At 42.4% G+C, this 27,547-nt stretch overlaps 1 protein-coding gene across 1 annotated transcript in view; it reads left to right on the top strand.

Annotated features, from left to right (window-relative positions):
* Positions 1-27,547, top strand: part of LOC106604144 (FERM and PDZ domain-containing protein 2) — a 93,082-nt gene that overhangs the window by 60,130 nt on the left and 5,405 nt on the right. Inside the window, 4 exon segments of the mRNA XM_082961277.1 lie at positions 17,065-17,165; positions 19,218-19,334; positions 19,494-19,538; positions 19,853-20,034. Of these exon segments, the coding sequence (XP_082817403.1) occupies positions 17,065-17,165; positions 19,218-19,334; positions 19,494-19,538; positions 19,853-20,034 (445 nt within the window).

Below are 27,547 nucleotides of genomic sequence, written 5' to 3' on the forward strand. Positions count from 1 at the left end.
CCAGTCCACGAGGTACTGCAGGCCCCTCGCCCGGCGTCTCGAGTCCAGAATGGCCCGTATGCTGTACGCCGGGGACCCCCCGATGTCCAGAGGGGGTGGAGGGACCTCCGGCACCTCACCTTCCTGCAGGGGACCAGCTACCACCGGCCTGAGGAGAGACACATGAAACGAGGGGTTAATACGGTAATAGGAAGGGAGTTGTAACCGATAACACACCTCGTTTATCCTCCTCAGGACTTTAAAGGGCCCCACACACTGCGGCCCCAGCTTCCGGCAGGGCACGCGGAGGGGCAGGTTCCGGGTCGAGAGCCAGACCCTGTCTCCCGGTAAGAACACGGGTGCCTCACTGCGGTGGCGCTCAGCACTCCTCTTCTGCCGTCCACTGGCCTCCTTCGGGGAGTCCTGGACGGCTCTCCAGGTCTCCTTGGAGTGCTGTACCCAGTCCTCCACCGCAGGAGCATCGGTCTGGCTCCGGTGCCATGGTGCCAGGACCGGCTGGTAACCCAAAACACACTGAAAGGGTGACATGTTCGTAGAGGAGTGGCGAAGTGAGTTCTGAGCTAACTCAGCCCAAGGAATGTACCTCGCCCACTCCCCTGGCCGGTCCTGGCAATACGACCTCAGAAACCTGCCCACTTCCTGGTTCACCCTCTCCGCCTGCCCATTGCTCTCGGGGTGATAACCGGAGGTCAAACTGACCGAGACCCCCAGCCGCTCCATAAACGCTTTCCAGACCCTGGATGTGAACTGGGAACCTCGATCAGAGACAATGTCCTCCGGCACCCCGTAGTGCCGGAAGACGTGGGTAAATAGGGCCTCCGCAGTCTGCAGGGCCGTAGGGAGACCGGGCAACGGGAGGAGACGGCAGGACTTAGAGAACCGATCCACAACCACCAGAATCGCAGTGTTCCCCTGAGAGGGGGGAAGATCTGTCAAGAAATCTATAGACAGGTGCGACCATGGCCGTTGTGGAACGGGGAGGGGCTGTAACTTCCCTCTCGGTAGATGCCTAGGAGCCTTACTCTGAGCGCACACCGAACAGGAAGAGACATAGGACCTCACGTCCTTAGCCAAGGTGGGCCACCAGTACTTCCCCCTGAGACTCCGCACTGTCCTCGCCACACCAGGATGACCCGCAGTAGGTACTGTGTGCGCCCATCGAATCAATCGATCACGAACACCGAGCGGCACATACATGCGACCCACGGGAACCTGCGCAGGCGCAGGTTCCAACACTAATGCCCGCTCGATGTCCGCGTCCACCTCCCATACCACCGGTGCCACCAGCCTAGACGCTGGAATGATGGGAGTTGGATCGATGGGCCGGTCCTCCGTGTCATAGAGACGGGACAGCGCGTCAGCACTAGTGTTCAGGGAACCCGGTCTATAGGAGATAGTGAACTTAAATCGGCGAAGAACATGGCCCACCTTGCCTGACGTGGATTCAGTCTCCTCGCTGCCCGGATGTACTCCAGGTTTCGGTGGTCGGTCCAGATGAGAAAGGGGTGCTTAGCCCTCTCAAGCCAGTGCCGCCACACCCTCAAGGCTTTTACCACCGCTAGCAACTCCCTGTCCCCCACATCATAGTTACGCTCCGCCAAACTGAGCTTCTTCGAAAAGAAAGCGCAGGGGCGGAGTTTCAATGGCGTACCCGAGCACTGTGATAGCACGGCACCCACCCCAGCCTCGGATGCGTCCACCTCCACTATGAATGCTAGAGACGGGTCTGGGTGCGCCAACACGGGTGCGTCGGTGAACAGCGTCTTCAACTTCTTGAAGGCTCTGTCCGCCTCCGTCGACCATCGCAAACGCACCGGCCCCCCCTTCAGCAGTGAGGTAATGGGAGCCGCTACCTGGCCAAAACCCCAGATAAACCTCCGGTAGTAATTGGCAAAGCCTAAGAACCGCTGCACTTCCTTCACTGTGGTTGGAGTCGGCCAATTACGCACGGCCTTAACCTCTCTAGGCTAGGCGGGACGAACAAAGGTGCACAAAACCAAAAAAAGGGAAAACCAAAAAAGGGAATCAGTGGTAGCTAATAGGCCGGTGACGACGACCGCCGAGCGCCACCCGAGCAGGAGGGGGCGCCACCGTCGGTGGGAATCGTGACAATAACCTAATATCCGTCACCGAGCTAACATTAGCTGGATAGCTAGCTAGTGATGTCAAAAGTGGATGAAGACCTGGATAGATGAAATGTCAACACAGATGGGATACATTGTTGTTTCTGGTAAAACGTAAAACATCCGCCATCTGATGTTGGCTGATGGCTGATGTTTTACGTGCTCTTAACCAACTATGCTATTTTGTTAGTTTTTCACGTTGTTTGTAACTTATTTTTTTACTTATTTTGTACATAATGTTGCTGCTACCGTCTCTTATGACCAAAAATAACTTCTGGACATCAGAACAGCGATTAACCACCTCGAACTGGAACGAGTCCGATGCAAAGGATATACTGCTTTCTCACCAACGGGCCCAAATCCCAGTCATTTGTGTGAAGAAAAGATGGAGGAAAAGGGGCTGTCTTCTGAGAATTCATAGGCGAGTGAGGAAACTCCCAATGCCATCCGTTCTATTGGCCAACGTACAATTATTGGAAATAGAATGGATGACCTACGATCAAGATTATATTACCAACGGGACATTAAAAACTGTAATATCTTATGTTTCAACGAGCCATGGCGGACCGACGACATGAATAATATAGAGCTGGCGGGATTTTCCATGCACCGGCAGGACAGAGAAGATACGTCTGCTAAGACGAGGGGCGGAGGTAGGTGTCTACTTGACAATAACAGCTGGTGCGCAATGTCTAATATTAAAGAAGTCTCGAGGTATTGCTCACCTAAGGTAGAGTACCTTATGATAAGCTGTAGACCACACTATCTACCAAGAGTTCTCATCTATATTATTCGTAGCCGTCTATTTACCACCACAAACTGATGCTGGCACCAAGACCGCACTCAACCAGCTGTATAAGGCCAAATGCTCATCCAGAAGCGGCGCTTCTAGTGGCCGGGGACTTTAATGCAGGCAAACTTAAATCAGTTTTACCTCATTTCTACCAGCATGTCATATGTGCAACCAGAGGGGAAAAAAACTATAGACCACCTTTACTCCACACACACAGATGCATACAAAGCTCTCCCTCACCCTCCATTTGGCAAATCTGACCATAATTCTATCCTCCTGATTCCTGCTTACAATTAAAAACTAAAGCAGGAAGTACTCTCTCTCAATACGGAAGTGGTCAGATGAGGCGGATGCTATGCTACAGGACTGTTTTGCTAGCACAGGCTGGAATATGTTCCGGGATTCATCAAATGGCATTGAGGAGTATACCACCTCAGTCATCGGCTTCATCAATAAGTGCATCAACGACGTCGTCCCCAAAGTGACCGAACGTACATATCCCAACCAGAAGCCATGGATTACAGGCAACATCCACATTGAGCTAAAGGCATAATTAACTCAGGAAGCACCTGCTTTCAATACGTTTTGTATCCTTCATTTACTCAAGATTTGCCGCTTTCAAGGACGGGACACTAATCTGGATGCTTATAAGAAATCCCGCTATGCCCTCAGACAAACCATCTAACAAGCAAAGTGTCAATACAGGATTAATATTGAATCCTACTACACCGGCTCTGATGCTCGTCGGATGTGGTAGGGCTTGAAAACTATTACGGACTACAAAGGGAAACCCAGCCGTGAGCTGCCCAGTGACGCGAGCCTACCAGATGAGCTAAATGTCTTTTATGCTCACTTCGAGGCAAGCAACACTGAAGCATGCATGAGAGCACCAGCTTTTCTGGATGACTGTGTGATAATGCTCTCGGTAGCCGATGTGAGCAAGACCTTTCAACACGTCAACATTCACAAAGCCGCGGGGCCAGATGAATTACCAGGACGTGTACTCAAAGCACGCGCAGACGAACTGGCAAGTGTCTTCACTGACATTTTCAACCTCTCCCTGACCAAGTCTGTAATACCTACATGTTTCAAGCAGACCACCATAGTCCCCATGCCCAAGGAAGCAAAGGTAACCTTCCTAAATGATTACCGCCCCGTAGCACTCACATCGGTAGCCATGAAGTGCTTTGAAAGGCTGGTCATGGCTCACATCAACAGCATCCAACCCTAGACCCACTCCAATTTGCATACCGCCCCAACAGATCCACAGATGATGCAATCTCTATTGCACTCCACACTGCCCTTTCCCACCCAGACAGAAGGAACACCTATGTGAGAATGCTATTCATTGACTACCGCTCAGCGTTCAACACCATAGTGCCGTCAAAGGTCATCACTAAGCTAAGGACCCTGAGACTAAACACCTCCCTCTTCAACTGGGTTCTGGACTTCCTGACGGGCTGCCCCCAGGTGGTAAGGGTAGGCAACAACACGTCCGTTACGCTGATCCTCAACACTGGGGCCCCTCAGGGGTGTGTGCTTAGTCCCCTCCTGTTCACTGCGTGGCCAAACACAACTCCAACACCATCATTAAGTTTGCTGACGACAGTGGTAGGCCTGATCACTGACAACGATAAGACAGCCTATAGGGGGCAGGTCAGAGACCTGGTGGTGTGGTGCCAGGAAAACAACCTCTCCCTCAATGTGAGCAAGACAAAGGAGCTGATCGTGGACTACATGAAAAGGCGTGCTGAACAGGCCCCCATTAACGTCGACCGGGCTGTAGTGGAGAGTTTCATGTTCCTTGGTGTCCACATCACCAACAAACTTTCATGGTCCAAACACACCAAGACAGTGGTGAAGAGGGCACGTCAGCACCTTTTCTCCCTCAGGAGGCTGAAAATATTTGGCATGGGTCCCCAGATCTTCAATAAGTTCTACAGCTGCCCCATCGAGAGCATCTTGACTGGTTGCATCACCATCTGGTACGGTAACTGCTCGGCATCTGACCTTAAGGCACTACAGAGGGTAATGAGTACGGCCCAGTACATCACTGAGGCCAAGCTTCCTGCAATCCAGGGCCTATATACTAGGCGATATCAGAGGGAAGCCCAAAAAATTGTCAAAGACTCTAGTTACCCAGGTCATAGACTGTTTTCTCTGCTACCACATGGCAAGCGTTACCGGAGCTCCAAGTCTAGGACCAAAATGCTCCTTAAAGTATTTCCTTCACATGATGCATCAATTTAGTCAAGTGTGTCGCGTACGCGTCATTAACATCTATAAAATATTTCAATCTGGACACTTCTGTTTTTGATATTGCTACTGTGCAAATAACCATTTCACTGTACCGTTTGCACCATCTGTATCCTGTGCATGTGACAAATAAACTTAGATTTAATTTGATATTTTATTATTTTTATTTCACCTTTATTTAACCAGGTAGGCCAGTTGAGAACAAGTTCTCATTTACAACTGCAACCTGGCCAAGATAAAGCAAAGCAGTGCCACAAAAACAACAACACAGAGTTGCACATAAACAAAGGTACAGTCAATAACACAAAAGAAAAGAAAAATTGAAAAATCTATGTACAGTGTGTGCAATGTAGAAGACTAGGGACGTAGGCAATAAATAGGCCCTAGAGGCGAAAATAATTACAATTTAGCATTAATAGAGATACTGGGGTGCAAAAGAGCAAAAGGGTAAGTAATAATATGGGGATGAGGTAGTCGGGTGTGCTATTTACAGATTGGCTGTGTACAGGTACATTGATCGGTAAGCTACTCTGACAGCTGATGCTTAAAGTTAGAGAGGGAGATTTAAGACTCCAGCTTCAGAGATGTTTGCAATTCATTCCAGTCATTGGCAGCAGAGAATTGGAAGAAAGACGACCAAAGGAGGAATTTGCTTTGGGGGTGACCAGTGTGATATACCTGCTGGAGCGCGTGCTACGGGTGGGTGTTGCTATTGTGACCAGTGAGCTGAGATAAGGCGGGGCTTTACCTAGAAAAGACTTATAGATGACCTGGAGCCAGTGGGTTTGGCGACGGATATGTTGTGAGAGCCAGCCAACGTGAGCATACAGGTCGCAGTGGTGGGTAGTATATTGGGCTTTGGTGACAAAACGGATGGTACTGTGATAGACTGCATCCAATTTGCTGAGTAGAGTGTTGGAGGCTATTTTGTAAATGATATCGCCGAAGTCAAGGATCGGTAGCATAGTCAGTTTTATGAGGGTATGTTTGGCAGCATGAGTGAGGGATGCTTTGCTGCGAAATAGGAAGCCAATTCTAGATTTAATTTTGGATTGGAGATGCTTAATGTGAGTCTGGAAGGAGAGTTTACAGTCTAACCAGACACCTAGGTATTTGTAGTTGTCCACGTGTTCTAAGTCAGAACCGTCCAAAGTAGTGATGCTAGACCGGCGGGCAGGTGCGAGCAGTGATCGATTGAAGAGCATATATTTAGTTTTACTTGCATTTAAGAGCAGTTGGAGGCCAAGGAAGGAGAGTTGTATGGCATTGAAGCTCATCTGGAGGTTAGTTAACATAGTGTCCAAGAAGGGCCAGAAGTATACAGAATGGTATCGTCTGCGTAGAGGTGGATCAGAGAATCACAAGCAGCAAGAACAACATCATTGATGTATACAGAGAAAAGAGTCGGCCTGAGAATAGAACCCTGTGGCACCCCAGTAGAGACTGCCAGAGGTCCAGACAACAGGCCCTCCGATTTGACACACTGAACTCTGCCTGAGAAGTAGTTGGTGAACCAGGCGAGGCAGTCATTTGAGAAACCAAGGCTGTTGAGTCTACCGATAAGAATGTGGTGATTGAAAGAGTCGAAAGCCTTGGCCAGGTCGATGAATATGGTTGCACAGTATTGTCTCTTATCGATGGCGGTTATGATATTGTTTAGGACCTTGAGCGTGGCTGAGGTGCACCCATGACCAGCTCGGAAACCAGATTGCATAGCAGAGATGGTACGGCGGGATTGGAAATGGTCGGTGATCTGTTTGTTAACTTGGCTTTCGAAGACCTTAGAAAGGCAGGGTTGGATAGATATACGTCTGTAACAGTTTGGGTCTAGAGTGTCTCCCGCTTTGAAGAGGGGGATGACTGCGACAGCTTTCCAATCTTTGGGGATTTCAGACGATATGAAAGAGAGGTTGAACAGGCTACTAATAGTGGTTGCAACAACTGGGGCGGATAATTTTAGAAAGATTACATTAGTTTACCCTTTAGTTTATCCCAGAGAACTGAGAATCAGGAAGGGACTCTCTCTCTGTACTGTATACAGTCAAGACAGTGCTGTCAGGAGCCTACCCAGCCATGACTAGCCCGCCATGACTGTCCAGCCTTGTGGTAGTCCTGACTCTATTCTACTTCACCTGTAGAGATTTTTTTGAGAAAGAGAGAATCCTCTCTGTTCCTGGGCATGTGTGAGCTATGATGTTATTTACAGTGCCATAGCCCTACCTTCACAATAAGCTACTCAAATGAATGTCTACACTGCATTTTTCTAGACAAACTCGTGAGGCTGAATTGTTGTTGTCTGTTGACTCCTGAAACACAGACACAAATGTGGAGTTAGTGAATAGTCGCATTGTCTGTCTGTCATGGATCAACGTATAACCTAAAATATATGAACTTGACAATAAGATACAATGACATACTCAAGTGTTCTCCGTGGAGAGGAAGGTGTCTGTCTGGCCATGGTTTCACTTCTGTGGCCATGCAGAGCAGAGGGGGGCTGGGATGGGTCCTGTATGGCTCAGTTGGTAGAGCATGTCGCTTGAAATGCCAGGGTTGTGGGTTCGATTACCACGGGGGAAATGTATGCACTCACTACTGTAAGTTGCTCTGTTTAAGTGTGTCTGCTAAATTACTAAAATGTATATGGGTGGCCTAAGAGAAAATGGCATATAGGCAACTACAATATTAGTTCTCACATCTGGTGCCTGTTGGATAGGACAGAATGATGCTCTGCTCAACACAGAAGTGAAAAATGTAGGGATTAATTAATTTCACTAGCTACAGTGCACTTGGAATGTATTCAGACCCCTTGACTTTTTCCACATTTTGTTACGTTACAGCCTTATTCTAAAATTGATTAAATTGTTTATTGCCATCATCAGTCTACACACAATACTCCATAATGACAAAGCAAAAACAGGTTTTTAGAAATATTTGGAAGTTCATAAAAATTATAATAACTAAAATATCGGGGGAGGCAACTACATGTTCACATAGACATGCGTTTTTGATTGGACACCCTATATATAGCTAGCTAACTTTGAACCTAGTTGGTTAGCTCTTTAATTAATTTTAATCTTAGGGCTAGGGTCCTTTTTTCTGAATTTCCACCTGACTGACGTGCCCAAAGAAAACTACCTGTTACTCAGGCCCAGAAGCCAGGATATGCATATAGTTGGTATCATTGGATAGACAACACTTTGAAGTTTGGAAAAATGTTAAAATAATGTATGAGACTATAACACAATTGATATGGTAGACAAAGAAAAACCAACCGGAAATTCATATTTTTTTTGATCCCATGCTCTTTCAATGGAAAGCTATGGGTCCTATGCAATACCAGCTCCCAGATTGCAATTCCTATGTCTTCCACAACATGTCAACCATCTTTGTTCAAGGTTTCAGGCTTGTTTCTTCCAAAACGAGGAAGAATTTTGAGTTTTGGTACCGGGAGTCACAGTTGGAAATCAGTCTAGTGGGCGCACGACGAAGAGGGCTCGCACTTGCTAATTTTACTTTTCCATTGAACATACTTCTTTCCATATGAAATATTATAGTTTATTTACATTTTAGGGTACCTGAGGATTAAATAGAAACATAGTTTGACTTGTTTTAACAAAGTTTAGCGGTAGCTTTTTGGATTCCTTTGTCTGCACGTTGAACGAGTTTATTACTGAAATCGATGGCGCCAACTAAACTGACTTTTTGGGATATAAAGAAGGATTTTATCTAACAAAACAGCCATGCATGTTGTAGCTGGGACCCTTGGGATTGCAAATAGAGGAAGATTTTCAAAAAGTAAGTGATTATTTAATCGCTATTTGTGATTTTATGAAGCCTGTGCCTGTTGAAAAATATGTTGATGTGGTGCGCCGTCCTAAAACAATCGCATGGTATGCTTTCGCTGTAAAGCCTATTGTAAATCAGACAATGCAGTTAGATTAACAAGAATTTAAGCTTTTAACCTTTCTGGCGCAGGCGTTCCGCTAGCGACCCACCTCGACAACATCCGGTGAAATTGCAGAGCGCCAAATTTAAAATATAGAAATGGTCATAATAAACATTCATAAAAAATACAAGTGTTATACATCGGCTTAAATATTAACTTCTTGTTAATCCAGCTGCTTTGTCAGATTTCAAAAAGGCTTTACGGCGTAAGCATACCATGTGATTATCTGAGGACAGCGCCCCAATTACAAAAGCATGCAAACATTTTACAACCAATTAAAGGAATTACAAAAGTCAGAAATAGCGAAACAATTAATCACTTACCTTTGAAGATCTTCATATGGTTGCAGTCACAAGAGTCCCAGCTACACAATAAATGTTTGTTTTGCTCAATAAAGTCCCTCTTTTTACCCCAAAAACTCTGTTTTGTTGGCGCGTTTTGTTCAGTAATCCACTGGCTCAAAGGCTGTCAAAACATGCAGACCAATACATCCTAATAGTACCGGTAAAGTTCGTCGAAACATGTCAAACAATGAAGGGTGCGCACTTGGTCACCCGCGCAAACCAGCACTGCATGATTCTACAGTCCACTGACAGAAAGGTCTCATTCGTCTTCATTTTTCAGAAAACAAACCTGAAACAATGTCTAAAGACTGTTGACATCTAGTGGAAGCCATTAGATACTCTAGAGGCATTCAATTGAAAATACCCACACCAAACAAATCCCACTTCCTGGATGGATTTTCCTCAGGTTTTTGCCTGCCATATTAGTTCTGTTATACTCACAGACATTATTTTAACAGTTTTGGAAACTTTAGTGTTTTCTATCCAAATCTACCAATGTGCATATCCTAGCTTCTGGGCCTGAGTAACAGGCAGTTTACTTTGGGCACGCTTCTCATCCAGACGTCGAAATACTGTCCCCAATCCATAAGACACTTGTATGTTCATAAATGTTTAATATTACGATTATTTATTTGAATTGCGCGCCTTCCAATTTCACTGGATGTTGTCGACAGGACACAACTTCTACCCGCAAGCCATAAGACTGCTGAACAATTAATGAAATGGCCACCGGATTATTTACATTGACACCCCCCCACCACCATTAGTTTTTTACACTACTGCTACTCGCTGTTTATTATCTATGCATAGTTACTTCACCCCTACCTACATGTACAAATTACTTCGACTAACCTGTACCCCCGCACATTGACTCGGTACCAGTACCTCCTGTATATAGCCTCGTTATTGTTATTTTATTCTTATTACTTTAGTTTATTTGGTAAATATTTTCTTAACTCTTTCTTGAACTGCACAGTTGGTTAAGGGCTTATAAGTAAGTAATTAACGGTAAGGTCTACACATTGTATTCGGCGCTGGTGACAAATAAAGTTTGAGTTGATTTCATATGCATAGCAGCATGAGTAGGCCTAAGGGTCACTAACTAACATTAGGCTATGACTAGCAATGCAATTGACTTTCTGATTCTAATAATATTACTACATTGATCATACACGTAATGTTAGCTAGCGAGCCAGCAAGCTAACGCTCTCTAGCTACTGTAGCTAACAGTATGCTTTAACTTGCAATGAAATCTATAATATCTGAAAATGTAGCTAGACTCTTACCAGTATACATGGATGAATGCTTCACATCAGACTGGAATCCTTTAACTCTGTGTTGTTTGTAGCTACCAACTGATCTGTCGATAGCACCTGCTAAATTCAGGGCATCAATGTTGTTGAGAAAAGTAGAAATCCTTTTGTAGTTCTCGATGGCTACGGATGGCATACAGGTTTGTTATTAAAGCACATGGAAGTTCACATGTTCCAGAAGGCATTTCTGGCCAAAAAAAATGCATTTTTGATCAAAATAAATGTTCAAATGCCTCTCCTGTGAAGTAGTGACGTGTGACTTCACCTAGTTTCCTGAAACGAGTCACATTTTTTAAACGGTCTGTTTGAGATACAAGTTTGAGGTAGGGTTTCTGAAGTGTTTTTTTTCTCCAATTTATGCTTTGTCCAAATTTGAATATAGGACGAGTCAACAACATTATTTGGGTATGAGTTAATGGAATATTAACTTTTAAAAGTGAGATTTTCAGTTACTTTAAAATGAATCACTAATCACATTAAATAAATAATCTTCAGAAATTACTAAGTAATGTCAAAGCAACAAAATAACTAGGGCTTTACAATGATGGTTGCGGATAATTTTCGTGATGCATCAGGAAATTCAAATGAGCCTTGTGATTGGCTAAAAATGAGCAGCTCTCTTTCTCTCCATGCGGTGGGCAGTCGAGTCATTGGAATCAAGGCTTGCTATCTTAATCTCGCGCTCGCTCAAACGCTATAGGCCTAGGTCCTGTTACTGCAACATTCAAATGTACAAAAATGTATCTGATTGGCTTGAAATGAGCAGAGGGACATTACAAAATGGTGAATTTTGGCACATTAGCAAGTCTTTATTCATATATAAAATCAGTTTAATTTAATTTTCCATGTGGTCTATATTTACCCCCACATGGGCCATCCCCCTAGCAATTCGATGTTCAGTTAATGACCTTCATCCCCTTGCAATTTGAGTGGCAGCTAGTAAGATGCACACACAGTAGACCGAAATAGAAAATGACAGAGAGCACAAATCTGCACATTTGTAACGTAGTACGCAATTTTCGGGGACCACATAGTTGGTGGTATAGTAACCAAAACATTTTGGGAAACATTGACTTAGATTGTAATTTACTCAAGTACAATGTGTCTTCTTAAGAAACTACTCAAGTAAGAGTAAAAAAGTATTATTACAAATTTAGTATGGTAATTGTTTATACCTTATGGTAAACTGTGACAGCAAACAAAAAGGACAACAGCTGATTTGACATTTAATTTATTATTAAAGCCTGCCAACACCATCTTGCAGATGTCCTCCAGCATAGGTAGTCTCCAATGAAGACTGACATCAAACAAAGTCCGTAGGCTGTACTGTTTCAATTACGGTCATTCAACGTTGACTTGTTCTCTATCAATGTGCAATTTCATAAAAAGGTACAGTATATGGTACTCGAGACATTGGAATAATTTTACAATTTCAATAGCATTAATGAAAATGTATTTCACAATACCATGTCAAGTACATGTGATGGTTAATGCATACTAAAAATATTTACAACAAGTGTGATGTTACATTTTTCACTCAGAATTAACAGGTACTGTAAGTCAAACAACAATCAATACTGAAATTTCACTATCAATCATGTTGCTAGTTTGCAAATGAGACGTTTCACCATGAAATTAAAATGACGTCAAAAGTAGATTTTTGTTTAGCATTTTAGCTAACCCTAACCCTTTTCCTAACCCTAACCTACTCCTCCTAAACTGCTACGCTACATGTCCTAACCTGCTACAAAAAATACATTTTTGACAAAAGCTGTGTCCCTTCTAGACAGAACTGGATTTACCCTCCATCCTCCTCCTCTTCCGAACTGCTCCTTTCCACTTTGAAAGGTATTTTATTTTCTTGGCTGGCCCATTCTCATCCCCCTCGGTTGTGTCGCTTCAAGCTGTAAATAAAAAGACACAGAAAAACTAAAGGCCAAACTGAGCAATCAGGGGAGAAGGGCCTTGGTCAGGGAGGTGAACAAGATCCCAATTGTCACTCTGACAGAGCTCCAGAGTTCCTCTGTGGAGATGGGAAAAACTTCCAGAAGGAATGCATCTCTACAGCACTCCACCAATCAGACCTTTATGGTAGAGTGGCCAGATGGAAGCCACTCCTCAGTAAAAGGCACGACAAACCTCTTGGCATTTGCCAAAATGCACATAAAGACTTTCAGACCATGAGAAACAAGATTCTCTGGTCTGATGAAACCAAGATTCAACTCTTTGGCCTGAATGCCAAGCGTCACATCTTGAAGAAACCTGGCACCATCCCTACGGTGAAGCATGAAGGTGGCAGCATTATGCTCTGGGGACGTTTTTCAGCGGCAGGGACTGGGAGACTACTCAGGATCAAGGAAAATATTAACTTAGCAAAGTACAGGTATACTTGATGAAAACCTGCTCCAGAGCGCTCAGGACCTCAGACTGATGTGAAGGTTCACCTTCCAACATGACAACGAAACTAAGCACACAGCCATGACAACGCAGGAGTGGCTTCAGGACAAGTCTCTGAATGTTCTTGAGTGGCCCTGCCAGAGCCCGGATTGAACATCTCTGGAGAAACCTGAAAATAGCTGTGCAGCAACGCTCCCCGTCCAACCTGACAGAGCTTGAGAGGATCTGCAGAGAAGAATGGGAGAAACTCCCCAAATACAGATGTGCGAAGCTTGTAGTGTGATACCCAAGAAGACTCTGCTGTAATCGCTGCCAACGGTGCTTCAACAAAGGGTCTGAATACTTATGTAAATGTGATATTTCAGTTTTATATTTTCAGTAAATTAGCAACTATTTCTAAAAACCTGTTTGGCCTTGTCATTATTATAATGATGAGAAAAAAAACGATTTAATTCGTTTTAGAATAGGGCTGTAACTTAACAAAATGGGAAAAAACTCAAGGGGTCTGAATACTTTCCGTTGCCATTGTAAATCTTTTGTAACTGAAGGGATTTGGTAAAAAGTAAGTTACTTCCGTCAGAAATTACTTGAAATTACAAATACAGCCCAAGGAGAGTAGCTAGGAAAGGTACTAGTTCCTCCAAAAATGTAAAGGTAAGTAGTGGGCCAGATTCAAACCCATGTCTACTCTGGCACATGTGCTGTTGTCAGCAGCAGTACCTGCTGGACCACACAGGCACTGAGATAATAAATAAATAAATAAATAAATAAATAAATAAATAAATAAATAAATAGATCTGAATGAATGAAATAATCTTATTAAATACTTTTTTCTTTACATAGTTGAATGTGCTGACAACAAAATCACACAAAAATAATCAATGGAAATCCAATTTATCAACCCATGGAGGTCTGGATTTGGAGTCACACTCAAAATTAAAGTGGAAATCCACACTACAGGCTGATTCAACTTTGATGTAATGTCCTTAAAACAAGTCAAAAAGAGGCTCAGTACTGTGTGTGGCCTCCACGTTCCTGTATGACCTCCCTACAACGCCTGGGCATGCTCCTGATGAGGTGGCGGATGGTCTCCTGAGGGATCTCCTCCCAGACCTGGACTAAAGCATCCGCCAACTCCTGGACAGTCTGTGGTGCAACGTGGCGTTGGTGGATGGAGCGAGACATGATGTCCCACATGTGCTCAATTGGATTCAGGTCTGGGGAACGGGCGGGCCAGTCCATAGCATCAATGCCTTCCTCTTGCAGGAATTGCTGACACACTCCAGCCACATGAGGTCTAGCATTGTTTTGCATTAGGAGGAACCCAGGGCCAACCGCACCAGTATATGGTCTCACAAGGGGTCTGAGGATCTCATCTCGGTACCTAATGGTAGTCAGGCTACCTCTGGTGAGCACATGTAGGGCTGAGCGGCCCCCCCCAAAGAAATGCCACCCCACACCATGACTGACCCACTGCCAAACCGGTCATGCTGGAGGATGTTGCAGGCAGCAGAACGTTCTCCACGGCATCTCCAGACTCTGTCACGTCTGTCACATGTGCTCAGTGTGAACCTGCTTTAATCTGTGAAGAGCACAGGGCGCCAGTGGCGAATTTGCCAATCTTGGTGTTCTCTGGCAAATGCCAAACGTCCTGCACGGTGTTGGGCTGTAAGCACAACCCCCACCTGTGGACGTCGGGCCCTCATACCACCCTCATGGAGTCTGTTTCTGACTGTTTGAGCAGACACATGCACATTTGTGGCCTGCTGGAGGTCATTTTGCAGGGCTCTGGCAGTGCTCCTCCTGCTCCTCCTTGCACAAAGGCGGAGGTAGCGGTCCTGCTGCTGGGTTGTTGCCCTCCTACGGCCTCCTCCACGTCTCCTGATGTACTGGCCTGTCTCCTGGTAGCGCCTCCATGCTCTGGACACTACGCTGACAGACACAGCAAACCTTCTTGCCACAGCTCGCATTGATGTGCCATCCTGGATGAGCTGCACTACCTGAGCCACTTGTGTGGGTTGTAGACTCCGTCTCATGCTACCACTAGAGTGAAGGCACCGCCAGCATTCAAAAGTGGCCAAAACATCAGCCAGGAAGCATAGGAACTGAGAAGTGGTCTGTGGTTACCACCTGCAGAACCACTCCTTTATTGGGGGTGTCTTGCTAATTGCCTATAATTTCCACCTGTTGTCTATTCCATTTGCACAACAGCATGTGAAATTTATTGTCAATCAGTGTTGTGGACAGTTTGATTTCACAGAAGTGTGATTGACTTGGAGTTACATTGTGTTGTTTAAGTGTTCCCTTTATTTTTTTGAGCAGTATATATATATATATATATATTGTCTGATGCTTGCCCTGAACATATAATAAACCATTGATCTAAAAAAAAATGATTTTACATCTACCCCCTTCAAATATTGTACATTTATTATAATCCGCATACAGTGCCTTCAGAAAGTATTCACACCCCTTTACTTTTTCCACTTTATGTTGTGTTATAGTGGAATTCAAATTGTTTTAAATGTCTTTTCTTTTTTTTTACATTTTAACATTTGTAAAACATTTATGAAAAATAAAACACTAATATATCTTGATTAAATAATCATTCAACCCCCTGAGTCAATACATGTTAGAATAACCTTTGGCAGTGATTACAGCTGTAAGTCTTTCTGGGTAAGTCTCTAAGAGCTTTGCACACCTGGATTGTACAATATTTGCACATTATTCTTTTTAATATTCTACAAGCTCTGCCAGTGTGGTTGTTGATCATTACTAGACAGCTATTTTCAAGTCTTGCTATAGATTTTCGGTTATGGCTAAGGACTACTGTCTGCATTGATAGCGGTGCTTGCTGTGGATCTTGTGAGGAAATCTGCAAGGAACTGCCATACTTCGCTGAAGGAATATCTACAAGTAGTGAGTAACCACAAGGTGAGGTGCTTCTGGACTTTATGTGTATCATCATTTTGCTTTAGCTCCAACGCGCACCAACGGGTTATTACGCAAGCTTGAAATAATTTGGACATGGGTTGTGCACGACTCATTGGGGTTTTATATTATTTATTTATTTTGATGTTGTGCTATGTTAATATGTAATAACACACATATTGAACCTTATGTATGTTGCCTTGGTGGAGTCATTTAATGTTTCAATCTAATTTATTGCATGGGATAGCCTATTCGGATACAATAACAGAAACCTATAATCATTTCATCTGAAGTTAATACCAATTGTCATCACCCTAGACAGTTTACAATAGGAATTCTTATTGGAGATGTCCTTCTCACCTAACATCCCATGCTGTTGAGATACTCTAAGTATGTTAATATTGTGAGAGTCATATTCAAGCCTGGTGAGAGGGTTACACTACAATGTTGTTTCTCCCTCTCTCTCCCATAAGATGCAGGCTGTAACACAACATAATGTGGAAAAAGTCAAGGCGTGTGAATATTTTCTGAAGGCACTGTAAGAATTCATACAAGACACGCCGTAGCCTGGACGTAGCTTACATAGGCTACTTGAACTGACGCTCAGTGGACTTGCGGTCTAAATGATTGTATAGCAGACAAGCACCACTTCCAGCAGTCCCGTGGCAGTGATTCTAAATATTAAATATCCTTTCAAATCCTCCTGCTGCAGGATTCTTTCCCCCTTCCTGCAACAAAATGGGACATATTAACATCCGACATCTGTACAACCATTTGTTTATTCGTCCACAAAGGGAGAGACCCTCTGCTTACTAACATTGACTTCATCCTTTGATGATGATAATCATTATTCTGACAAACTGTGTGTCGTTGTGTTCTAGTACTCCAGAATTATTTCCATCAGATGGATAATTAGTATAATAATAAACTATGTAAACACATGACTTTTTTTGTGTTCCAGTACTCCAGAGCCCATCCCCAGAATCATCTCCAATGCCTCTCGACAGAAACAGGACTGTGAGGGCTTCTCAGAGGCCCCCTCCACAACCTCCTCCATACGAGGTGAGGACTGAGTACGCTATATCTGAAAGATATACTCTCAAGCTGCATATGTTTCAGTCTTTGCATTAACCTCTCTCGGGTATGTGGGACAAAATCGTCCCACCTAGTCAACAGCCAGTGGAATCGAGTGGCGCGATATTCAAAAACCTTAAATGCTATAACTTCAATTTCTCAAACATATGACTACTTTACACCATTTTAAAGACAAGACTGTAGTTAATCTAACCACATTGTCCGATTTCAAAAAGGATTTACAACGAAAGCAAAACCTTAGATTATGTCAGGAGAGTACCCAGCCAGAAATAATCACACACCCATTTTTCAAGCTAGCATATAATGTCACAAAAACCAAAACCACAGCTAAATGCAGCACTAACCTTCGATGATCTTCATCAGATGACACTCCTAGGACATTATGTTATACAATACATGCATGTTTTGTTCAATCAAGTTCATATTTATATCAAAAACCAGCTTTTTACATTAGCATGTGATGTTCAGAACTAGCAAACATACCGAAAACTTCCGGTGAATTTACTAAATTACTCACGATAAACGTTCACAAAAAACATAACAATTATTTTAAGAATTATAGATACAGAACTCCTTTATGCAATCGCGGTGTCAGATTTGAAAAAATCACATTTTGCAATATTCTGAGTAGATAGCTCGCCATCACGGTCTAGCTAATTTGACACCCACCAAGTTTGGCGTTCACCAAACTCAGAATTACTATAAGAAAAATTGGATTACCTTTGCTGTTCTTCGTCAAAATGCACTCCCAGGACTTCTACTTCATCCACAAATGTTGTTTTGGTTCAAAATAATCCATAGTTATGTTCAAATATCCTCTGTTTTGTCCGTGCGTTCAGGTCCCTATCCGAACGGTGACGCGCGGACGCATGTCGTGACAAAAAAATTCTAAATATTCCATTACCATACTTCGAAGCATGTCAAACGCTGTTTAAAATCAATTTTTATGCGATTTTTGTCATAAAATAGCGATAATATTCCGACCGGGAGACTTGTTTTCGTTCAGACTCAAAGAAGAAAATGGACTCTTCACGTGCACGCGCGCCCCCGTTTCATTGTTCTCAGATCGACCACTTTCCAAATGCGCTACTGTTTTTCAGCCAGGGACTGCAGAGTCATCATTCCCCGTTCTGGCGCCTTCTGAGAGCCTATGGGAGCCTTAGAAAATGTCACGTTACAGCAGAGATCCTCTGTTTTCGATAAAGAGGTTATAGAAGGCCAAGAAATGGTCAGAGAGGGCACTTCCTGTATAGAATCTTCTCAGGTTTTGGCCTGCCATATGAGTTCTGTTATACTCACAGACACCATTCAAACAGTTTTAGAAACTGTAGGGTGTTTTCTATCCAAATCAAACAATTATATGCATATTATAGTTTCTGGGCAGGAGTAATAACCAGATGAAATCTGGTACGTTTTTTATCCGTATGTGAAAATACTGCCCCCTACCCTAGAGAGGTTAACTTAATTCCTTCACTCTTAGCTTATTTTATGAATGCTCTTGGTATTATGTTTAACCCCTGACCTGTGCGTTGTTTTACAGTAAACACTTCAATCAGGGGTTCTCCAGAGAGAGAGAGATCATCTGTCTGGTCCTACGGAAAGACCCTAAATTGGGCTTTGGTGAGTAGTATGATTTTAGGGGTGATTGGATGGTTTTCTAGATTCGTTTTTAGCCATAGAAATACAATGACTCTGGTCTGTCTGTCTGTCTGTCTGTCTGTCTGTCTGTCTGTCTGTCTGTCTGTCTGTCTGTCTGTCTGTCTGTCTGTCTGTCTGTCTGTCTGTCTGTCTGTCTGTCTGTCTGTCTGTCTGTCTGTCTGTCTGTCTAGCCTCCATCGTACCTTGCGGACAGAGACGGCAAAATCAGACCAGGTACTGAACAGGGAGCTAAGTCATCAGGATTCAGACGAGGTTACTCATCAAGTTAACAGACACACACAAACACATCATACTAGTCTTTTCATTTTTCTTTGGTTGATGGTCAGACTGATACTGTGGTTGGATTGATTGATTGTGTAGGTGGTCGTCTGATCTCTCTGAATAAGATCAGTCTGCAGGGCGTGACGTTCACCAATGCAGCAGCCATCCTCCAGAGCAGCCCTGATGAGGTGGAGCTCATCGTCTCACAGCCCAAATGTACGTAGAACCTATTACAATAAAATACATCCCCACCCAACTATACGCTACATACTCTCTCATCGTCACAGTTCTCTCTCTGTCATACACTCTCTGACAGACTCTCTGACAGTCTGTCTGTTTCTCCCTCTCTCTCCCTCTATCCTCTTTCTCATGCAGGTTCTCTGAGGGACAGTAAGAGCTCGCTGCCTCCCAGTACCCGGGGTATGACATTGAAGAGTTGACTTAAACACTTTTGTTCTTGGGGAACATAGGTTATGATGTTGGAGAGGGAGTTCAAAAAGCCACCCACCATCTGGTGCTGTATAACTAGTAACAACTTCTATATTACCCTTTTCAGACTATCATGTTAAACTGAACCAAACTGTGCTGGGCTGGACATTTTCTTTTTACATAGTCTTTTTCAGCACGTTTCCAGCAACTGTGGTGGATGAGTAACCAGGCCAGCTCAGTACTGCTTGGTTTGGCTTGGCTCATTAGTGTGAAAAGCCCTTCTGAGTCCTTTCTCTCCCATTTAGATTCTCTTAGGGACAGTAAGACTTCTCTGGCCCCCAGTACTCAGAGTCTGATGTTGGAGAGGAGCTTTGGGTCCCAGACCACCCTGAATGGGACAGAGGAAGCCCTGGCTCTGTCTAACATGGCCACATCTAAACATGGCAAGAGACTCCACAACCCTGTGGTCCGGATCCTAGACGCTCAGGTAACACTACCCATTGGGCACACCGTCATTTCACCGTGGAAATATGGGTAATATTTGGTTGAGACATTGATCAATGAGAATTCAAACTTTATTCACCCACTCAAAAAGACAGCCAACAGTTATTTTTTTATTTCAGTACTATCGAGTTTGAAAACTATACACAACTAATAATCAACTACATTTAAATATTCGAGTGAGGTTAAGAAAACATTGTGATCTGATTTGACCAAAACACACCATGAATTCAACAAGGATTACCATTAATCCATGAAGTTTGTTGATTGATTAGTTGTTTAGAAGAAGTTGCCATTTTGTGATATAGGCTTGTTTACTTTAAATAAGGATACGTTCCTGAGTTAAGAATAGGAAAACAAACTGTATCAAGCAGGACCTTTCTGATGTTGCACACTCTTGAAAAGCATGCTGATGTATAATACAATTTTGCTCTTGGTGCAAAATGTATCTTCTAGACTTAGGGTCTATGCTACTGTTGGCTATTGTCATTCTGTGTAACACAATTAGAGCAGTAACTTGGAAGAGCATTGTGTAAACCTTTGTCTATGTAAAAACTGTTATGCAAAGTAAATAAAACGGTCAACATTTTATTACACTTGAAAAGAAAATGCTATGCACCATAAAATACTGTAGATGTACAAGCCATTAAAAAAAAATACTAGCACAGGCTTCTGGAAACACAAATGAGAAGTTCAATAAACCAATAAAAGTCACTGTCGGAAAAGGCTTTAATGCTTTTAACTTCTTAAGTACTATTTTATCTCCTTAGTCATTGGTCTTCCCACTGCCCCTCTTGCAATCAGGTGCATGTTTCGGGCAGGTTGACATCGCCTGTAGTATTTCTGCCTATGTAGCCTTTGATTCGCAGACTCACACCTGCTGCAAAGGGGGAAAACAAATGATTAGCTAGAGAAGGTATTCAAATGTCATGTAAAATGTCATAATTTGGTCTCCACTGTACCTATAATTATGTTGCAAAGGTTGGAGACCTCAAAGACCCTCTTCCTTTTGTTTCCTTTCATATTCATCGTTGACATGAGGACGTTTGTCAAGGTTCTGTATAGAACACAAAATATGTACTTTACAAGCAACACGCCAATTTCAATCAAATTTGTTTATGAAGCCCTTTTTATATCAAGTCATACCAATGAAACATTTAATTTCTCAACATGTATTTTCGAAAATCATTCTCCATTAGCTGCTCTTCCATCTTTAGTAAATATTCCTTTGGCTCTTTCAGGTTAAAGACGAATTCCTCAACCTGACTCGGGCTACTGGCCTTTACAATGTCACGGATCTCACAAAGGAGATATTGGACTCTTTAAAAAAAATATATATATTCTGAAACAAAGTCGTTTTATATTTGTTCACTTCGAAATATAATAGCCTAATTTCAATATAATGTATTTTACTTAAGGGGTTGGCTTACGTTGTGAAACGGTCTTCTTCACTATATTCGCTTGGTGGCTTGTGTGGTGTTTTAGTTTACCATTTCCCCTCATCCCCAATACTTGGTGGCTTGCAGGGTATTATAGCCTTGTGGCACTTAGTGTCACGTGTAGCTCAGTTGGTTGAGCATGGTGCTTGCAAAACCAGGGTTGTGGCTTTGATTCCCAAGTCTGAAAATGTATGCAATCACTACAGTAAGTTGCTTTGGATAAGAGCGTCTGCTGACTAAAATGGCACTGGCACATCAGAGCAGATTTTAGTGGGGGCTTGGGTAGGCCTAAAAAAAGAACACATGCAAGTGTAAAAATGTCAATTTTTCTACACACATTTGCAATGCAACCTAAAGCCAAACTAATTTCTACCAAACTTTAAACCAAAATTCTTAATGGAGAGTTTCATACTTGCGTCTGTCACAGGAAAAGGGTCTGATTATTTGCAGTGATTTGGTGTGGGGATCCCTCAATTAAGAAGACACTAGCCCTCATGACTTCGAGCCCTCATGCTCCAATGTTAAGCCATGTAAGAGACCAAGATGATTGGACAACATCATGACGATTGTTTTTACAATTAGAATACCTTTCTCAAATACAATGATACGGAGTTGGCTTATGTTCGGAAGGGTTTTCTTCACCATCATTACTTGGTGGCTTGTGCTGCGTTTTATTTTTATTTTTTTGTTAGTAGTTCTGGCACAGGTATTTTGTTGAGGGCTTGAGTTGACCTTCGCCTGAAAATATCCAGCCTTTTTCTACACACGTGTTTTATTGAAGTGGAAGAAGACTTTTTTTTAAAGTAAACCTAAACACATTACCAAACTTGAAACCCACATTCTACAACATTCCGAAGTTAACCACACAAGTCTCTACCCTGGAAATCCAGATGAATTTCAGCTCAGTTTCACTTTTGTTTCACTACACTAACAATGGTGAAACATGGAGTTATTCCGGCTGGGTTGAGACTACCTTTCCACTAGCCACACACTTGTAGATTTGAAGGGATCAGTTAATACTTACTGCATTTAAGTATAATGTACAGTTCTTTCCGAAACTTTTCACACCCCTTGACTTTTTCCACATTTTGTCACATTACAAAGTGGGATTAAAATGGATTTGTCATTTTTTTTTGTCAACAATCTACGCTCAATAATCTCTAATGGCAGAGTGGAAGACAAATTCTAATACTTCAATTTTTTATGGAAAATATCTTGACTATAAAACTATTCATCCCGCTCTGAGTCAATCAGAAAGGTCACTCGTGATACAAGTCAGTATTCAACGTCCATCCAAGTCTGAGGATTTTGGGAGATGACGTGGAAACCGGCCACTAGGGGCAACAGTGAGCATTATTACCTTCAAGAAGGTTTCAGTGTTGTGGACGGGTATGGCTGCTGGGCGTAAGCATCTGCCTCAGATTCCAAAGGTTGCAAGTTCAAATCCAGCGCTTAATATTTTTTTCAGATTTTCTTTTAATTTAAACTTCTTAGACACCAGTCGACAAAATCCGGTGAAATTGGAGGGCGCACAATTCAAATAAATAATCGTAATATTAAACATTCATGAACATACAAGTATCTTATATCATGGGACATTGGTCCCGTGTGGCTCAGTTGGTAGAGCATAGTGTTTGCAACACCAGGGTTGTGGGTTCAATTCCCACAGGGGACCAGTATGGAGAAAAAAATATATGAAATGTATGCATTCACTACTGTAAGTTGCTCTGGATAAGAGCGTCTGCTAAATGACTAAAATGTAAAAGCTTAAATTCTTGTTAATCTAACTGCGTTGTCTGATTTACAATAGGCTTTACAGCGAAAGCATACCATGCGATTGTCTGAGGACGGCGCCCCACATCAACATATTTTTCAACCAGCACAATCACTTACTTTTGAAAATCTTCTTCTGTTTGCAATCCCAAGGGTCCCAGCTACAACATGAATGGTCGTTTTGTTAGATAAAATCCTTCTTTATATCCCAAAAAGTCTGTTTAGTTGGCGCCATCGATTTCAGTAATTCACTTATTCAACATGCAGACAAAGGAATCCAAAAAGCTACCGCTAAACTTTGTCCAAACAAGTCAAACGACATTTCTATTTAATCCTCAGGTGCCCTAAAATGTAAATAAACTATAATATTTCATACAGAAAGTAGTATGTTCAATAGGAAATTAAAATTAGTAAGCGCGCGCCCTCTTCCTCGCGTGCTGAAAGACTGATATTGTTCCAGTGTTCTCTTCACAGAAACTCAAAATTCTTGCATGTTTTTGAAGAAACAAGCCTGAAACCTTGAATAAAGACTGTTGGCATCTAGTGAAAGCCATAAGAATTGCAATCTGGGAGCCAAAATTACATAGGACCCAGAGCCTGGGACCTAAACAACAAAAAGAAAATCTTTGGATTTTCATTTTCTGCCATATTAATTTTGTTATAGTCTCAGACATTATTTTAACCTGTTAGGGCTAGGGGGCAGCATTTGCACGTCTGGATAAAAAAAATGTACCCGATTTAATCTGGTTACTAATCCTACCCAGTAACTAGAATATGCATATACTTATTATATATGGATAGAAAACACTCTAAAGTTTCTAAAACTGTTTGAATGGTGTCTGTGAGTATAACAGAACTCATTTGGCAGGCAAAACCCTGAGACATTTTCTGACAGGAAGTGGATACCTGATGTGTTGTATTGACTTTAAACCTATCCCATTAAAAAACACAGGGGCTGAGGAATATTTTGGCACTTCCTATTGCTTCCACTAGATGTCACCAGCCTTTACAAAGTGTTTTGAGTCTTCTGGAGGGAGATCTGACCGAACAAGAGCCATGGAACGATGATGTCCCATTAGACACCTGGCGCGCGAGTTCATGTTGGGTACCCTCGTTCCAATACGTTATAAAAGAGTATGCATTCGTCCACCTTGAATATTATTCATGTTCTGGTTAAAAAAGGCCCTAATGATTTATGCTATACAACGTTTGACATGTTTGAACGAACGGAAATATATTTTTTCCCCTCGTTCATGACGAGAAGTCCGGCTGGCTTAGATCATGTGCTAACAAGACGGAGATTTTTGGACATAAATGATGAGCTTTTTTGAACAAAACTACATTCGTTATGGACCTGTGATACCTGGAAGTGACATCTGATGAAGAGAATCAAAGGTAATGGATTATTTACATAGTATTTTCGATTTTAGATCTCCCCAACATGACGTCTAGTCTGTATCGCAACGCGTATTTTTCTAGCCGCAGTGCTCAGATTATTGCAAAGTGTGATTTCCCAGTAAGGTTATTTTTAAATCTGGCAAGTTGATTGCGTTCAAGAGATGTAAATCTATAATTCTTTAAATGACAATATAATATTTTACCAATGTTTTCTAATTTTAATTATTTAATTTGTGACGCTGACTTGACTGCCGGTTATTGGAGGGAAACGATTTCCTCAACATCAATGCCATAGTAAAACGCTGTTTTTGGATATAAATATGAACTTGATAGAACTAAAAATGCATGCATTGTCTAACATAATGTCCTAGGAGTGTCATCTGATGGAGATTGTAAAAGGTTAGTGCATCATTTTAGCTGGTTTTATGGTTTTGGTGACCCTGTCTTTGACTTGACAAAACATTACACACAACTCTTGTAAATGTACTGTCCTAACATACTCTAAATTTATGCTTTCGCCGTAAAACCTTTTTGAAATCGTAAAACGTGGTTAGATTAAGGAGATGTTTATCTTTCAAAGGGTGTAAAATAGTTGTATGTTTGAAAAATTTGAATTTTGACATTTATTTGGATTCAAATTTGCCGCTCTTGAAATGCACCTGCTGTTGATGGAGTGCACCACGGGTGGCACGCTAGCGTCCCACCTAGCCCATAGAGGTTAACATTTTTATCCGATGCTACCAATTATATGCATATCCTGGCTTCTGGGCCTGAGTAACAGGCAGTTTACTTTGGGCAATGGAAATTCAGGAAAATAGACCCCAGCTCTAAGAATTTGTTTAAGCCTATCCCAAACCTTAAGCCGTACATTAATATTTGGAGTTAATGCCTAACCTTAAGATTTGAGTTAATTCCTAAACTTAACCCTAACCTTAAAAATGATTAACCTGAAACGACTAGGGAGTTTACGATAAAAAGAAACGGAATAGAGCTAAGCACAGGCAAAATCCTAGAGGAAAATCTGGTTCAGTCTGTTTTCCAACAGACACTGGGAGACATTCACCTTTCAGCAGGACAATAACCTAAAGCACAAGGCCAAATATACAGTGGAGTTGCTTACCAAGACGAAAATATGTATTTATTTGACACATTTTTTGCAGTATTACATAGTGCCTTATTGCAAACAGGATACATGTTTTGGAATATTTTTATTCTGTACAGGCGTCCTTATTTCACTCTGTCATGCAGGTTAGTATTGTGAAGTAACTACAATGCTGTTGATCCATCCTCAGTTTTTACCTATCACATCCATTAAACTCCCTGAGCGGTTTCCTTCCTCTCCGTCAATATAGTTAGGAAGGGCGACTATATATTTGTAGTGACAGGGTGTATTGATACACCATCCAAAGCATAATTGATAACTTCACCATTCTCAAAGGGATATTCAGCATCTGCTTATTTTTTTTACCCATCCTACAATATGTGCCCTTCTTTGCAAGGCATTGTGGTTTAATCTGTGCTTGAAATTCCCTACTCGATGGAGGGACCTTACAGACAACTGTATGTTTGGAGTACACCACTTGACCGTAGCTCACTCGTCCTGACTGCAGCGAGCGTGCAAGAAAGTAGGCCCAAAATTAAGCCTGACCTAAAGTTGAGGTACTTTTGGGTGACAGTGTCAGAACCGTTGAGGCCAGAAACACATTTCAACCACAGGAACGTTCCTAAGGTCCTCCCAATCTGTGCAAGCCTAACCTGACCGTGTGGAATTAACCCTTAAGCGTGAAAACAGGGTGTTTTCTTCTAACAGTTTATATTGACATCTTTCCCCATAGGAATGCGTTGCCTGCCTGCTGATTTCAAGCTTCCCGGAGCAACCGGAAGTGGTTAAATTTACCTTAACCTCTATGGGACCGGCGGGACGAATTCGTCCCACCTACGTAACAGCCACTGCCATCCTGTGGCGCGATTTTCAAAATCTTCAAAATCATATTACTTCAATTTCTCAACATATGACTATTTTACAGCCATTTAAAGATAAGACTCTCGTTAATCTAACCACACTGTCCGATTTCAAAAGGCTTTACAACGAAAGCAAACATTAGATTATGTCACCAGAGTACCAAGCCAGAAATAATCAGACACCCATTTTTCAAGCCAGCATATAATGTCACCAAAACCCAGAAGACAGCTAAATGCAGCACTCACCTTTGATGATCTTCATCAGATGACAACCCTAGGACATTATGTTATACAATACATGCATGTTTTGTTCAATCAAGTTCATATTTGTATCAAAAACCAGCTTTTTACATTAGCATGTGACGTTCAGAACTAGCATACCCCCCGCAAACTTACGGGGAATTCGCTAACATTTTACTAAATTACTCACGATAAACGTTCACAAAAAGCATAACAATTATTTTAAGAATTATAGATACAGACCTCCTCTATGCACTCGATATGTCCGATTTTAAAATAGCTTTTTGGTGAAAGCACATTTTGCAATATTCTAAGTACATAGCCCAGGCATCACGGGCTCGCTATTTAGACACCCGGCAAGTTTAGCACTCACCATAATCATATTTACTATTATAAAAATGTCATTACCTTTTGTTGTCTTCGTCAGAATGCACACCCAGGACGTCTACTTCAATAACAAATGTTGGTTTGGTCCAAAATAATCCATCGTTATATCCGAATAGCGGCGTTTTGTTCGTGCGTTCCAGACACTATCCGAAATAGTAAAGAAGTGTCGCGCGCTTGGCGCAATTCCTGACAATAAAATTCAAAGTATTCAATTGCCGTACGTCGAAGCATGTCAACCGCTGTTTAAAATCAATTTTTACGTCATTTTTCTCGTAGAAAAGCGATAAAATTCCGACAGGG

This window comes from Salmo salar, chromosome 01, assembly GCF_965601325.2.
Source record: "Salmo salar chromosome 01, fSalSal1, whole genome shotgun sequence".
NCBI lineage: Eukaryota > Metazoa > Chordata > Actinopteri > Salmoniformes > Salmonidae > Salmo > Salmo salar.